The following is a 17,693-nucleotide window of genomic DNA, read 5'->3' as shown; positions in this document are numbered from 1 at the left end:
TTGCCAGGGGAGTTTGGCCGCCTTGTAGGTTTGACTGGCCGCGGAAAGAAACTACCTCCCCGCGGCCGGACTCCCTTGGCCCATTTTGCTCTCTTTTTTTGGCCGAATTCTACGATCCGTATTCCCATAGAAAGGCCTGGTGGAGGCTAACATTCTAACCTCCCGTAGAGACTTTCTAGCCGGCAGCGTCTGATTCAAAGAGCGCGGCGGGTTCAAACAAAAACTGACTTGTCATGTTAAATCAGTGCAAATTACTGAATTATATATTCATTTTCACTGTTTTTATTCAACGTGACGTTACCTGGATTCCCACCAAGGTCCAGTTAGAACACGTGCTTATGCTTAGGTCACATTTCCAAACCGGGGCCCGGCCGGGCGGTTTGTATGAACGAAAAATTAAGAATCCATATCAAGAGTATATAGATATAGTGCCCATGATTATTATAAAAAACGTTTCTGTATTTTGTTGTCTTTTATATCGTAAAAAGACAATCGTGTATATTCCCAAAAGCACCTTGAGAAATCCAGCTCTGTGATTGGTCCGCTAGTGTGCTTCTTGGGGGTGTGTCTAATCAGGTGTGTCCCGTGTTCTAAAGTAAAGAATCCTGGCCTGAGGACCATCCCGTCTTACAAAACACCTGTTCTGCGCAGGTGGTCGCAGTGTACCTCAAGACATTATTTAAGACCAGACACTTGGATCTATTGTCGTGTACATCATAGACTTAAAATGGCAGTATGTACTTTAGCTGTGTTCACTGCCGTTTTTGTGTGTTCTGTGTCTGGCCAGTTCCCGCGCGCCTGTATGACTGTAGACGGGATCGTGTCTAAAGAGTGTTGTCCTGAGTTGATCTCTCCGGACGGACAGAACCTCGGCGTGTGCGGAGAGAACGCCAGCCGGGGCTCCTGTCAGGACCTGACCGTCCCCGACATCCCCCACAACCCGGAATATCCCTTCACCAACGTGGACGACCGAGAACGATGGCCCAACAAGTTCTTCAACCGGACCTGCGCGTGTCAGGGCAACTTCTGGGGCTACAACTGCGGCGAGTGTCGGTACGGCTGGACGGGAGAGAGCTGTGCCCAGCCGGCCCCGCCAGTCTTACGGAAGAACATTCAGAACTGTACGGCGGAGGAAAGACGGCGGTTCGTGGACGCCTTGGACCAGGCCAAGAGAAGCGTCCATCCTGACTACATCATCTGTAAGGAACACTGGCTCGGTTTGCTGGGACCAAACGGCACGGAGCCGCAAGTGGTGAGTAACAGCACACTCTTATCTTCATGTGTTTTAAAAAATATACCAAAAAGTACTTAAGGACTGACACTACATGTGTTGCTGTGTTTCTTACATTCAGCTTTTCATCTTTTAGTTCTTAAAGATGGTAACTTGCTAATTATGATGTATGTGTTGCACATTATTTTTAGTTTATTCTTTTGATTAGAAACACATATTAATGCAATATAATATACAAGAACTGTCTTTTTTTCGTTAATTCCGCTTTCATATAGAGCAAAAGAATAAGTTTCACGTACTGAAAAAAAAACAGTGTCAAGAAACTATCCATTCTAGTATCTAGGCTGCGAACAGTACGAAACGAATTTCGGTTACCCAAAATGTAGTGGCCCTGACTAAGTACACTTTTTAGTGACAACTTACTATTAACGACACTCTACGTTAATGTTTCTATATCGTAATATGAATTAGATTAGAAAAGTTGCGGCGAAAGCAGAAATATTGCAAACTGGCGAACCCATAAAACACCAGGGGGTTGTATGATGACTGTCTTGTGATCTCACTTAAAGATAATTACTGTCACGAGTTTGACCAACATTCAGAGAACAAAAGACGGGTTCTTTGTAGCCTCCCCTGCAGGCCTCCGGGCGGGTGGGAAATTTGATACTGTGTTTTGTAGAATTTGTAACGCGTTTTTTTGCCGGCCATCCTACATCTAGCCTCCTTCGCAAACTTGTTGGAGCGGGAAACCTTCTCGTCACGGCAAAAACTCCCTCGGCGGCAAAATTGTCCCTCCGCGGCATAACTCGCGTCGCTCACAGAAAAAAATAACGCCGACGCCTAACAAGTTTGCGAAGGAGGCTACTACAACCAGCCGCCCAGAGTGGCGTGTACTAACCTTCTCTGGGTGGCTGGTTGTAGGGTGACCGGCAAAAGAACGCGTTAAAAATTCTACAAAACGGAGTATTAAAACTCCCACCAGCCCCGAGGCCTGCACAGGAGGCTGGGTTCTTGGCTAGAGTCGTATCGCGTGCACACTATGACGCAAAATTCTGAGGCATTTTTTTAGGTCGCGGATTGTGCTGCCATATTTTATGCTGGAATTCTTGGGTGAATTCGATCTAGTACTTGTTTAAATTCCCGAACGTGGGGTCGTGTGGCGTAGCGGCAGCGTGCTCTACTCGGAACCAAGAGGCCCCGGGTTCGAGTCCTGACATTCCACCGATCTAATGCCCTTGGGAAAGGCACTTAACACGACTTTCCTCACTTAAGTCAAGTGAAAATGCGTATTGTCTTCTCCTGTATTCGTCCTCTGCGTTGGTTGCGGCATGAAATAAATTGATATAACTTGAGCGTGCTGTCACCATGTCTAGTCATGAAATGTTGAAATACAAAAAAAAAAAAAAGAAATCCCGATACAATTTTCATTCTTTGCTTGTTGACACACATCCTACCTGCTCGTCCGTGACTTGGCATATATATCGGACATGTAACAGATAGCATTGAGTTATCTATATAATACATCAAGTATCATATTACAAATTGTATGTTGTTTCACTGGCATATCATTATTGTCCTGACCTCTAAAATCCCCCTACTCGAATTCTGTTGATCTGATGCAAGTTTTCTGTGTTTTGATCATTTTGTAATAGAATGTAAATTATACAACAGAGATCAGATCTTTATAATCTGATACAATCTATGTTCCCCTTCTTCATACATCTAAGCTGTACAGATAAATTTATATTTTTAATGAGCTTAGACAAACCTTCCATATTGAACCTAGGCCTGTTCTTACCTTTTTACCATTACTAAGAAGCGAGAAGAAATCGAATTTACTTAATTGTAGCTAGTTAACGATGTATGTATGTAACGTTATCTGTATTCCATCCTTTTGTTATGACCTGTACTTAACCCAGTGGGTATGTGTGTACAATAAAAGTCTCCATTCATTATTCAAATGCATATTTGGTTGCCGTATGGTTGATCTATCTATCGTTTTACTTTTCCCTTCGAAGTTAAAGTTAACTTTGAATAATATTTTTGTTTGTTTGTTTTATTTGTTATCGCATAGTTGCTTGTATATTTCCGATGTTACAATTTGTATCATTAATGATTTGATTTGATTTATTGAAATTGCAACGGTGCAATACACGCGTAACAGAGGCAGCTGTTGCTGGTGTTGTGTCCCGCACATAGAAACGAATACTGGACAGACAATACTCATTTTCACTTGAGTCTAGTGGGGAAAGTCGTGTAAAGTGCCTTTCCCAAGGGCACAAGGTCGGTGGCATGTCAGGACTCGAACCCGGGACCTCTTGATTCCGAGTCGCGCACGCTGCCGTTGCGCCACACGACCCCACTTTGCGCCACACGACCCCACTTAATATATATTTATAAGAAAGGAGACCTGTAGAAGGAAAACAAACGTTTGTATAATTATGCATATAACGTTGTCATTAGCTTTTTCGTATCTATAAACTACTACATTCTATGTTTTCAGACAAACGTGACGATCTATGACCTGTTTGTGTGGATGCATTACTACGCTGTTAGAGACACACTACTGGGTCCAAACCAACCGTGGAGGGAGATAGACTTTGCACATGAAGGTACGAATGCACCAAGACTGTTTTAATTTGGTCTTAATTTTTACATTCTTAAGGCTGGAAGACGAGATAAGCGCATTGGTTACGACACTGTAACACATTTAAGACCTTCTCCCGATCTTGTTCCCAAACACCAGCAGCCAACCAAGGGCGAAGTTCGGGAGCAGTCTGACTAGATTCAGGCCACGCCTTCCTTTCACGACCAAAAAGTGGACTTATAGGCTTTAAAATAATCCACCAGAAAGTGCCCTGCAGTTCCAGAACAAGCTGCTAGGGGGACCAAACCCAGACCACTTATTTCTGACAGGAAAAGCTATCTGTCACCAAAAAGTCAAGACCATAGCATGTTCAGGACAAAAGATACAAAAACCGGAAGTTCTGCTGCAGTACCAAGGTCATCTACCAAGAGGCCCATATTTAACCTTGACCATTGTCTTCCTAAGACCTACCAACATACCAAATATCATCACAATCCATAAAGGCGTTATGAAGTTATGCTGCCTACGAATGTGCGAAAACACAAACACACACACGCACACACAGACACACGCACACACAGACAGACAAACAGACACACACGCCAAAAACAATACCTCCATTTTTCATGGAGCTAAATATGAAAATATAGAAACTTTTGTTTTTCGGCCCGCCTTGCTTTTTTTCGACCTTCCGCATTAGATTTGGAGTTTAAAATTTACTGTGGCCTTAATCAACATACACCTGCACTATATGTTCAGTACAACTTGCTCCTCTGTTGTATATAGTCGTGTTTATGTGAAGTCACCCAAACCGCGATTCTGGTAACTCACATTCCTCACATCTGGTCCACGTGCCACACATTCCTTGCAAACCGTGTCTGATCACGATTCTACGAAACTGCATTCATTGTTGTTTGATGAAAACACGCAAGTTTGCGTGTTATCAATTTTAGGGGTCAACGACCTGGTTGCTGGTGCCCCCTTCCAGCGTATCTCGGCCGAATGCCGACGTGGTCCCGCCAGAGGCGGTGAAGCTCGTCCTAGAACGGACACATTATTTGACCATTACTTCTCGATATCTTAAGTTGCTGCCACGTAAAATTTGGTATTGCGTATAAATAAAGAAATATCACCCCGTAATCCATGACCAGGCGAAGTCACATTGAAATCACATTGCCTTCAGACGCGAATCCCGATGCGGGAAAACCGATTCGAAACCACCTCTAGAAGTGGTTTGGGATCGAGGCGCTTTCAATGTGATTTCGGAGCGTTCAGATGGAGCCACTTGGAACAGGCTTCGGGGTAAACCACATGTAAAGCGTCTTGGGTGACTTCACATAAACACGGCCTATCTGTGCGGCAGGTCCCGCCTATATTATTCCATTCCTTCCAACATTCCTTACCTGTTTGTGTTCCTGCCTGAAGGTCCCGCCTACAACACCTGGCACCGGATGCACCTGTTGTGGCTGGAACGGGAGATACAGAAGATGTTGGGAGATGAGAGCTTCGCGCTGCACTACTGGGACTGGTCGGTAGGAGGTGCGTGTGTACATTTGTTCTCATGTCCAACCGAAACGATCATGGTACCTGACGGAAAATCCACAAATACAATATTTAGGTTTTACTACTAGTATGTAAGAAGAGGATCTAACGACGTAGCATTGATGCCTGACTGTTGTTAGATTTTCTTGGTGTATGTTGGCCCTAGAGCCGAGGAGCTAGCCTGTATACTGGCCCTGGCAACAGTCTGGCACCCAGGTTAGCCCTGGAGCCGAGGAGGTAGCCTGTATACTAGCCCTGGCAACAGTCTGGTACCCAGGCTAGCACTGGAGCAGAGGAGCTAGCTTGTATACTATCCCAGGCTACAGTCTGGTACCCAGCCCTGGAGCTAGCCTGTATAATGGCCCTAGGCCACAGTCGGGCACCCAGGCTAGCCCTAGAGCCGTCAGGAGCTAGCCTGTACAGTCTGGTACCCAGGCTACTAACGGCGGTTTCTACACCTCCATCTAACTTTGGTTCCGGCTGGTTCCCTAGGTACGGAGTGTGACGTGTGTACAGACGACATGATGGGAGCCCGCCACCCCCTGAACCCGACTGCCCTGAGCCCCGGCTCGCCCTTCTCCCGCTGGCAGTCCGTCTGTATGAGTCTGGACGACTACAACCGGCTGGTGACGCTGTGTAACGGGACGGACGAGGGGCCGATCTTCCGCAACCCCGGCGGGAACGTGGACCGGCCCGACTTCAGGACGCTCCCCAGCCGAAGAGATGTCGGTATGTCTAACTTTAATACTCTCCAAGCAGAGATTTGGGTTTTGGATTATTTTGGCGTGTTTTTAGGCTTTTTCTATCGGGGTTTCTTTTTTGCACTGGGGTTTTTTATGGGTTGGGGTAAAAACAAATCCAGTGAAAAAAGCCGGTACTCCCCTATCTTCCCGTCCGCTAGCCACTGTTCCTGTGCATAATGGTTTACTCCCATAATGGTCAAGTGTTCATTATATCGCAACAAAGGACCGCTTATGATAATAAAGACCGCTTGGGATGATTTTGTCCTGTGACTTCACGGCGTCATAACCAATATGAAACGGTTGATTGGTCAACTTCACTTGGCTGTAATAATAAACAATAAAGTTTCAAAACGGTGAACACTCTAGAGATCTCTAGATACAAAGCGTGACGGACCTTCCTCTATCCTTTTTTTTTCAGGACGCTGTCTGGACCTCCCGCTCTACGACAACCCGAACTGGACGGAGACTGCCGAGCGGAGTTTCCGGAACACGCTGGAAGGGTTCGACCATCCTGACGGGGAGTACGACCCAAGTATCCGCTCCCTGCACAACCTGGCGCACCTGTTCCTCAACGGCACGGCCTCCATCACACACGCCTCAGCTAACGACCCCATCTTCGTCCTGCTGCATTCTTACAGGTACGGTTCATTGTAACGTTACAGCAGCGACACCTACCTGCAGTACCATTTAGAAACAGTTAGGCCACACCGAGTTAATTTTATGGATGACATCCGCGCGCGCATTTATTTTCGCCTGTACTAAAAAAAAAGATCACGTCCTCCGAGGGTACTCCATGATAGTTAGCGACAGTACGGAGCCGGTGGTAACTCTGGAGAACGGCACCCAGGCTACCGAATAAGCTCCACGACTCAAGAACTCAGTACATACCTACAGTGCCGATTCATAAATTCTGCAACAAGCCAGCATGTGCCGGCATGTCGTATACGTCGCTATGTGCTGCCGCAAATTCACCATACCAGATTTGTATTCCTGTGGTTTAGTAGCATTTTTATTTCTGGCCGGAATTTTTTATTCGCCCGCGCGCACTACTTTGGGGGTCTTCAGTGAATGTCATCCATGAAATTAAGTCGGTGTGGCCTTATCGTTGCCCTGAAGAAGTTGAAAGACGAAACATCAGTGTGAAAATCAACTGGTTACTGAATAAAGAACCTTCTTGGAAAGTCTCTTGCCAACCTGATGAAATTATTCACGGAGGAACAGTTCAAGTTTAGAATCTTACAGGATATCTAATATATGGACTTCTAAAATGCCATTAATTACAAGATTGCAGATCAGTTGTATTAGATAGTGGTTGAAGCGATATAAGGTACGATAATATGAGATCTTATAATAAAATGATTAACGATTCTGTTCCAGTGACGCCATCTTTGATGCCTGGCTGGTTCTGCAAAACGCGTCGTCATTGGTCAGCTACCCGGAGGAGGGCGCCCCTATAGGTCACAACCTGAACAGCACCATGGTGCCGTTCTTCCCTGTGGTCACCAACGCAGACGTCTTTCAGTTTTCACAGGACATCGGTTATGCTTTCGACGCTCTTCCTGAAAGTGAGTTGGACTACTTTATGAAATCGGCTGCTGTAGGTACATTAAGAAACTTCCCTCCTTCCACCCCTTCCCCTTCCTCCCTTCCTTCCTTCCTTCTTTCCTTCCACCCACCCATTCCCCTTCTTTCTCTCCTTCCCCTCCTTCCTTCCTTCCTTCCTTCCACCCCATCCCCTTCTTTCCCTCATTTCCTTCCTTCCTTCCTTTTTCCCTTTTTTGGGACTAAAATATTGTTTTGGGTGGTGCTAAGTCATGCTAGGTTTGTATGTATGGTTTCCAAAGTAAACTAAGTCGTAAACTAACGACCGTTCTGATTGTTTAGGGGTGCCAGAGGGACCATCTCAACTCACCAGCTTAGAGATTTTCGGCATGGGAGCCGGGGCCTTCATAGGTTGTGTCGTGTGTGTCCTGGTCGCGTTCGGGATCGCTCGTAAGTTGTCGGCAAAACGTTGGGGAGGACCCGACGGCAAGGGAGTGTACCAACCACTCCTGAAGGAGGAGGACGGCAGGGGGCGCTGCTACACGGCGGATACTACTGTAACATTCATGGATAACGACGTCAGGTGTAACGTGGATCGCCGGTAGATATAAAGGGCGACATGAAACTACCTGTGTCGGGGAGGATTTGTAAATATTGCTCCTCAAATGCAGTGGAAGACGAAAATCATTTCATCTCTAATTGTTCATTTCATGACGATATCAGAAAACAATTACCAGTATTTACCACCGTGTCCAAATTGCTCCCTCTATCCCCTACCACGAGAAAACAATTTTACTACTAAAATCAAAGCACCCTATAGAAGTGGGTAAATTCCATTGCCTCAAAAGAAGAAGTCAAACCCAGCAAAACTAGTATCATGTATGTTGTAAAATGCTGTATAATGCTAGACATAGTCCCTCATACCGTTGTATTTTCTTTTTTACCACCTCCTTTATCTTATCTGTTTTTTTCTTCCAGTCTGTTTAACTTTTACAACGTTTTATTTTTCACTGTTGTAGCTTGAAAGTAGTAGATGACGAAAATAACATGAAGTATGAAGGTCGATATTTTGATAACATCTGATTCAAGGTATATTTATTATATACAATTTATTATTTTCTATTATTTTTACGCAGGCTAAACGTTTTATCAATGTATATAACTGCAGCTCCGTGTACAGATTTGTTTGAATTTCGGCACATGGTTAGTTATTAACTAAGATTCCAAAATTGAAATAAACATCGTAAATTGAGGCCATTTTAGCAATATTTCAGATAACGCAGTAAAATAACGTGTAATGCCTGAACCTGTCAGCAGTCACTGTGAAAATTACGTATTATATGCCGGTGAAGGTTAGATACGCCATAATACATGTAATAAGATACGTAAGGTGATAAGATACGCCAGTTACTGAAGTAACTGGATATGATAACATATACCTCCTGCAGGTTTGGAATATCATATTCCTTGTTATGTTTACTGAAGGAAAACATATTGTTTTTGCTCAGTTTCTTCCTCTTCTCCTAACAATGACCTCTGACCTGGCCAATGACCTTATTTGTTGACGTCTGTCACCATGGCAACTGGTGTTGGGTTACATAATGTTGCAATTTCACTAGAGTAGGAGGGATTTAGACTCCTGTCACCATATATATGTATGTCAATGTGTTTGAGTAAGAATAAACAAATAAGCTTTGCAAATGTTACTTTTCTAGTTATCTGTTGTTCTCGTATAGCCCCACTAGGCTGCTATATGGATAATATAGGGGAATTTTTAACATTAACATATCAACGAAAGAAAAAAAAAGAGTCATAAATGCATGGGATTTCCAAAGAGGATGGTAAACAAAACGCAACAATGAAAAGAAAGCTCCCAAAATAAACATGACACACATGTATATACAGTATATGAATTGTTGGAGTGAAATAAAAAAAGTGGCAAACTAGTCTTGAAGTTTGATATTTTATATTTCTCGCCCTTTCCAATAGCAATTATTAATAGAATTAAAGGAAAAGGAGTAGCATAGTGGATAGCCATTGCCTTCACTTTGCTTTTTTAAAACCCTTGCCCTGCTGAGCCCATATATATATATATATATACGGGTTGCAAATACAGTATCATCTATATAGTGCCCTGTATGTACGACTTGGGGGGCGGGGCGTTTCTTGTGTAACACATCACACCGCAGCGAAACATAACAAATGTGGAAGTAACTATGCCACCGCAGGGCAAAAAAGTCAAGGGTATGTGACCTGGTTAAGACATGAGATTGTTTAAAAATATTGTGTAAAAATTGCCAGCAGGACAAGAGTTAAGGGGTTAGGATGGTAGAATTCAACAAAAATGGGGTCGTGTGGCGGTAGCGCGTTCGGCTCACACCCAAGGGGTCGCGGGTTTGAATCATGCCCATGTCACCGATCTTGTGCCCTTGGGAAAGGCACTTTACACGACTTTCCTCACTTCACTCAGGTGGAAATGAGTACCTAGCTTCGGTTAGGGACGTCCCTCGGATAGGACGTTAAATGGAGGTCCTGTGTTTGGGGAGAGCCTAGCACACCTCACGCACGTTAAAAACCCACCACACTTATCGAAAAGAGTATGGGACCTTCCCGGTGTGAGTGGTTCAAACCTTACAGTCCGGTCTTACGCAGCTTGTACATGTACGTACATGTACAAAACTGGTGTGCTACGCCTTAAGGTGGTTTACCGATTATGCGAAAAAAAATTCAACTATATGGTGGCCAAACTGCCCTGGCCAATTTTACTCCCAATTTGGATAAATACATGTACTACTGTTTTAAACCCCGCGTTGTTAGTCAGGTGGCCATGCTGTTCTTGGTACATGGTCGGAAAAAAGTCGTTGACCGTGATTCAAAACACAAAACAAGCCGTGAAATTGAGGTCGGTGCTGAATGTCATGTGACCTTTGTGTCAACAGCACCGAAGTATGTAATCAAATGGCGACATGCCGCGAAACAAGTACAGTACATGACTTTGACTGTTCTGACTCCTTCTTTGAGTTTTTTTTTTTATATTCCAACATTTCATGACTAGACATGGCGACGACACACTCAACTTTTTTCAACTTATTCTATGTCGCCACCAACGCATAGGACAAATACAGGACAGGACAATACTCATTTTCACTTTAGTTAAGTGAGGAAAGTTGTGTAAAGTGCCTTTCCCAAGGGCACAAGATCGTCAAGACTCGAACCCGGGACCTCTTGGTTTAAAAGAAGCTGTACGACTCTCGATTGTTCTCGTACGGGTAGTTTATATACGTTTGAGCGATGTCTTTATGCCTGCTCGCCTCACCCTTGAGATTTACCCCTGTGTCTTGGATACAAGAAATGTGGTCTATTCAGCCGGGCTTACGGCCTGTTTGCTTCTCTGTTTGAGTCAAAGTAGAAGTCGACACCAACAACAAAGCGGGGATTGAGTAGACTAAACACCCTGTATTTGTGTTCTCGAGACGTGTTAAACACGGAATGTGGATCGACATGCCTGTCATACTGTACACTGTACTGTAACCTGCTGTATTGTACTGTGCAATATTGTTCCTATACTATACTATACTATACTATACTATACTATACTATACTATACTATACTATACTATACTATACTATACTATACTATACTATACTATACTATACTATTTTTTAAGTTAAAGTCTATACTATACTATACTATACTATACTATACTATATTGTATCATACCGTGCTCTACTCTTTTCTACTCTACTCTACTCTACTCAACTCTACTCTACTCTACTCAACTCTACTCTACTCTACTCAACTCTACTCTACTCTACTCTACTCTACTCTACTCTACTCTACTCTACTCTACTCTACTCTACTCTACTCTACTCTACTCTACTCTACTCTACTCTACTCTACTCTTCTATACATACTATACTGTTCTGTACTATGCTATACATACTATACTATACTGTACTGTACTATACATACTATACATACTATACTATACTATACTATACTGTACTATACTGTGCTATACAATACATACTATACTGTACTGTACTATACTGTGCGATACAATACATACTATACTGTACTGTACTATACTATTCTGTACTATACATACTATACTGTACTATACCACGTAGATTTCATAATGAAAGCAACTTTTTTCCAACCTCTTTTTTTATTCGCACGCTCGCATCAGTTTTGGGGTTCCCAGAGGATGTCATACATATAGTCAAATCAACATGGCCTTAGCTTGAGTTTCATGGCCTGGGACCTCAATACTGCATTACACCAGTGCCGTCTCCATTTGTATCACAGTAGCCCCCACACAATGCCCTTCTGACAATGACAAAACATACAAATACTGAGATCAGACTCAAAGGGAACCCGGTCACACAATGCGCGTTATTTGAGGACTTAAGTCAGAACAATTACTTTGCAGGCAAGTTCCGTTCGACCATGAAAATTGCATGTTCGGGGAACCTACAAAAATTCACAGGGACGTAGAAAAAAAATCAAAGCTTATATTTACTGGCAAACTGTACACTATTTCTTGTCTGAAATAAAATAAGACGTTAACAAATGATGTGCAAGTTTTGACCAGCACTGATTTTCTGAGTAGTAAAAACGATACTTATTTGTTCTTCTGTCACCCCTATGCTCAGTGGTAGGGTCCAGCCATGGTACGGCAGATGTGCCCACAGTGATTCATATGAGGACCACTGTAGGCTCGGCGACAGAAAGTCAACATTATTATGGGATCATGAACAAGACCGGTTCTGGTGGGAACATGTCCGGTAGCAGCAGGGTCGAGCGGCCGTGTTGTCGGGAGTTCTGTCAGTGCCTGTGTAAGATGGCAGACGTGAGTGAAATGTTCGGGCTAGCGGACGCCTGTCGGGGGCTGTTCTCCCGCGCCAAGTCGGCGGCGGCGGCGGGCGCGCGGCGGCACGGGCAGGGGGACAGCCGCCGGGACCGGCTCGCCTGCTGCCGGGGACTCAGGCTCACAGGACGGCACGAGGCTGGACCATTTGATAGCTGAGCTACGGGCGAACATGGTAGGGAATTTTATCTACTAAAGGACTGGGTATGTTGTTGAGGACCCTTAAAACATACCCCCAATACAACCTAACCTCCAAGCAGAGGTTGTGGGGGAATGATCGTTACCTTTTTATATATGGCCATTTTTTTTGTCGGTACACCCACGTCGGTGGCCGGCGACCTTCTCTGGCTAATGGATACTGCCTGGCCGTCTTTTGCCACCGAAAGGGATATCTTCTTGGAGATTAAATACAACCGTCTTTGGTATCGGAGCGCGTTCAAATGCAACTTTCTGTGTTATTTTAAAATGCCTTTTAGTACAGTACTGATACTGCAAAATTATGAAACCAAAGTAGGACATGTCCAACCCTTCTGAAAAGACAAACTAAAAACTCTAGGAATACAAATAATTGCTTTAGTCGAGACCAACACAAACCTTGCAGTATGTGTTCAGTGTGCAACACAAAAAGAACCCTTCAACCCAACCCCAACAACTCCTGATTAGCGAGTAAACGAAAGTGAATGTCTAACATTCTTCTATCTTATCGAGACTTATATTTAGGACGTCTTGTGAGGAGTGTGTCTGCTATCGCCGGAGGGGACTTAAGAAACGGAAAGACTCAGTATGTGAGACATTCTGTCGGCAGATGTTCCATGCCAGTATTTATGTAGTGTAATCAGGTACATGACAGCTCGGACATACAAGCTGTACCCGCGTGTATCGTTTAGGAATGTAACAGCAAGAACAGCATCAGCTCAATGCTGCATGTAGCTAAGCTGTACATGATACAACGTTCAAGTATTTTTTCTTATATCAAGGCCGGCCACACCGACTTAACTTTATGGATGACATCCTCTGAAGAACCCCAAACTAGTGCGCGCGGGCGAATTAAAAAAAAAAAAAACAGCCAAAAATAAAAATGCTACTAAACCACAGGAATACAAAGTTGGGATTGTGAATTTGCGGCAGTACATAGCGACGTATACGACAAGCCGGCACATGCTGGCTTTTTGCGGAATTCATGAACCGGCATGTATGTATGTTCTTGAGTCGTGGAGCTTCGGTAGCCTGGCTCCGTATTGTCGCTAATAACTACCATGAACTACCCAGGCCTAGCCAAAGCCTCGGTGGACGTGACCTTTTTTTTTTTATAACAGGCAAAAATAAATGCGCGCGTGGATGTCATCCATAAAATTAAGTCGGTGTGGCATTATACTTGTACATGGTATACAAAGAATAGCTGTCATGACAAAACGGGTAGCTATAGCACGACAAAACGCCTAAAAACGCCACAGCCCGCCTAACCTCTGCTTGGAGTTTAATATCTCCAAAGGATCTTGGATCAAAGGATCTTCGTGGTGGGGCATACCTCTCTTTATATTTCTTCTGTCGCGAGGGGAAAACGCGAGCATATGAATGGGGAAATGCTGAACAAGCAAGAACAATGAACAATAAAGGTCTTGTATTAGAATGGGACGCTCAGAAACTGTGATAAATGAATGAGAGACCTTCATTGTACATTTCTCGTTGCGAACTAAGTACAGGTCATGGTAAATAGCGATGGTAGACTAAAATATATCTATAGTAAAACTACATTTATACAGGTTCTGGTAAAATTGCACTGTATACTAATACGATTGCACTGCATATGTCTTAAGACAGTTGTAAATGTAAGAACAGATGGAGCTTATAGTACGAGGGTTATCGAATTTTATTAGGAATGTGAATTTGTCTTTTCTATCTAAAATTCTAAAACTAGGAAAATAATCTTGTATACAATTGAAGAGAATCTTTCTCTCATTATTATATAGAGTACAGTCCACAGTAAAATGACTCTCGTCTTTAATCTCATTTTATATGTTACAGTAATGACAGATTCTTTGTTGTAGAGGAATGTGGCTGTGTCTACCCTTTTTAACCAGAAGTTTAGATAAAATATGCTCTCCCTGACGCTAGTAAACGAATATGTCTCACTCTTTTACCTGTGTATATTTAGAATTTTCTACACAAGCGTTTAGACGGAAGAAATTCTTGCCTAAGTCGTGTAAAACACAGCAGGTGTTGTGAAAACACGAACCGGTGTGTCTTCTATTTTTCCCTCACATTTTTGCGGAATGCCTAGTCCGTCTTTTTGTGTTGTACGTCTAAATATGGGGGCAACGGTCCACTACAAGGAGAAATATGCGATCAGCAGCTCGGTTAGAAGACCTCCCGCGGCCGGGGTGTCATTTTCTTGAAGGCCTCGAAATTAACTTTTCTTCCTATTGTCCCAGCACTGTCCCAAAAATAAATTTCTACTGTCCCGAAGTGGGGATGAACTGTCCCAACCTGTTTTTTTTAAAGTATGTATGACAACAACATGAAGTCAACTTTATTTTGCTTATGTTCACTCCCAGGTGCACTATAATACAAGTAGTACGAGTAGACAGGAAATTTTGGGGGACTTTTACGGATCCAAAAGCAGGGACGTGCGCCTGATAAACAATAGAAGGGCTGACATTCTGATGTTGATTATTTTTCTATTGTCCTAAAAAAAGTCCCAAAGTGTCTTTTTAGTTGTCCCAGCCTGAATTGTAGTGGTCAGTGGCAATTGGACCGCCTTTAATTTCGAGCCCTGAAACCCGGCTCACTGTCCACACACAAAAAGGGTCACAAAAAGCTATTAGAAGGTGAATACAAGGCGTGACCTCGCCGGGACGGGAGGTCAACCTGGCTTGTTGTGCCCTGATGAGACGGTTCGTGTCGCAACAGAGAGGGTTCTAAACACGTCGATGTCGGCAAACACGCTTTGCTTGTTGAGAAACATGGCGTTGAAAGAGCGCCGACATTCTCGGGGTTTCGACATTCACGCCGTTTGGTGCAGGGAGGGGGGTATAAACGGGTTTTAAATGAAAAGTTTATTGCAAATTCGTGCCCGGGGGCTAATTACAAATTACACAACTAAAAAGAACAATGAAATAAAGTATAAAATAACTAAAGTCTACATGATGAAGGTAGCTGTTTAGAACTATAGTTATGTCTAAAACTATGTCCGAAGGGTTTGACTTCTCTTCTGTAAACCATGGAAGACGTAATGTCCCACCTTTTCCAAAATTTGTGTTTTTTTTAAAGGAAGTATTGACTGCAAGATTCTAGAGGCGGGGCTACAAACTAATATCTTAGTGTGTTATTTGTAAAAAAAAAATGGTAACTTCACGTTACCACAACTGTTTGACTTGAGTTCTGGGGGACATTGTCGCACCTGCACGGGATAATTGTTTACACAAAACACGGACGTATCCGTGCCGAGACGGACAGGAAAATTAGACATTTTGAACTGAGAATTCAAACATACCCGGATACAAATGATGTTTACATGTGGGGTCGTATGGCGTAGCGGCAGCGTGCTCGACTCGGAACTAAGAGGACCCGGGTTCGAGTCCTGACATGCCACCGATCTTGTGCCCTTGGGAAATAGACACTTAACACGACTTTCCTCACTTCGCTCAGGTGAAAATGAGTATTGTATTGTCCCCTGTATTGGTGGCGGCATTAATATAAGTTGAAAAAACTTGAGTGTGCCGTCACAACGTCTGGTGATTACATGTTGGGATATAAAGAAATTATATTTACGTAGCTGGGCGTTAGCTTTTAGTTTACTCTTCTTTTTATCATGAAGAATTCGAATGTATTTTAAATTTATATGATTTTTTTAGAGAGACATTCAAGTCGTCTCCTTTTAAGGCCTAGGAAAAATGTGTTTCCTGTTTCCCGACCGACCCTAGAAAAAAATGCCTACCCTAGACTTTTTAAGGACCCCCAAAAGGGATATAAATGTTTCGAGCTTAACAATCTTTTCTAGCTCTATGATCTGACACCTGAGTGATGAAACGTTATACAATTGGTTCTTAAGTCACAAATTGGAGCTGTTCACGCACATCAACTACATGTGATGATCACACACAATACAATACAATACAATACAATACAATACAATACAATACAATACAATACAATACAATACAATACAATACAATACAATATATATCCTTAGAATAAGACTGAACAGACATTAGGTCAGACAGGGTCGACACAGGCTAGCGCTTCAGAAAAATAACTGATACGTTTCTACATGTAGCAACAAATAGCGACATTGTGCTATTCAAGGATTTACAAAGACACTTTAAGAGGGCAACTAAAGATTTAAAATGACTTTCAGATCAGAAGAGTATAATATTTCTCGTGACTACGGGTGCCCCAGGCGTTTAAAACCTCTGTATGGTAATGACCGGTGGAACACACTTGTGGGTAAGAGTAGAAAAGGTCGATGTGCCCTGATGTACTCTTAAACGCTTTACGTTGTCTTCTCTTAGCAAGGGCAAGGTCGTTGTTGACTGGCTATACACAGGGGTGCCAGAGTATACAGTGCAATTTTACGGAATACTGCGCAATTTTACGGAATACTGCGCAATTTTACGGAATACTGCGCAATTTTACGGAATACTGCGCAACTTTACGGAATACTGCGCAACTTTACGGAATACAGTACAATCGTATTAGTATACACTGCAATTATACGGAATACAGTGCAATAGTATATCGTATTACATGTAGTATACAGTGCAATTTTAAGGAATGCAGTGCAATTTTAATGGTGAAATTGCACTGTATACTAGTGAAATTGCACTGTATACTAATACGATTGCATTGTATTCCTTAAAATTGCATGATTGTATAGAGTAGAGGTTTTACAAATGCACGGAACATTAAAATATTTTGAGTATGTAGTCTGTTAATCACTGAAGCTATCTAACATGACATATAGCAGATACCTTACCCGATGGGAGTTGTAATTACACGGTTATAAATTTCTCACCAAAGCTCGGATTTCCTACCTAAGCTTGTGGCCATATGTACTACATATAATGTAGATAGCAGCCGAGTCGTAGTGCACTATGAAGAAAAATTAAGATTTATATTTCATTTATCTTTTGATAAAACAATTTCAGCTACTCTTATATCTTTCTACCTTTATACAA

General features: G+C 42.9%; 1 protein-coding gene and 1 pseudogene across 1 annotated transcript; both read left to right on the top strand.

Annotated features, from left to right (window-relative positions):
* Positions 1 to 634: 634 nt before the first annotated feature.
* On the top strand, positions 635 to 8,622 carry LOC109486121 (L-dopachrome tautomerase-like). Its single transcript, XM_019789821.1, has 7 exons — positions 635 to 1,252; positions 3,735 to 3,843; positions 5,244 to 5,357; positions 5,853 to 6,089; positions 6,522 to 6,741; positions 7,481 to 7,668; positions 7,988 to 8,622. The coding sequence occupies exons 1-7, from the start codon at positions 728 to 730 to the stop codon at positions 8,248 to 8,250; spliced, it is 1,656 nt and encodes a 551-aa protein (XP_019645380.1). The 5' UTR covers positions 635 to 727; the 3' UTR covers positions 8,251 to 8,622.
* Positions 8,623 to 12,293: 3,671 nt separating this feature from the next.
* The window catches only part of LOC109486080, a 7,360-nt pseudogene continuing 1,960 nt past the window's right edge, over positions 12,294 to 17,693 (top strand).

The sequence above is a fragment of the Branchiostoma belcheri genome, unplaced genomic scaffold, assembly GCF_001625305.1.
Source record: "Branchiostoma belcheri isolate BF01 breed outbred unplaced genomic scaffold, Haploidv18h27 scaffold8, whole genome shotgun sequence".
In the NCBI taxonomy this organism is placed as follows: Eukaryota; Metazoa; Chordata; class Leptocardii; order Amphioxiformes; family Branchiostomatidae; genus Branchiostoma; species Branchiostoma belcheri.
Note: the sequence above shows the minus strand (reverse complement) of the source record. Positions and strands in the feature narration are given on the sequence as shown.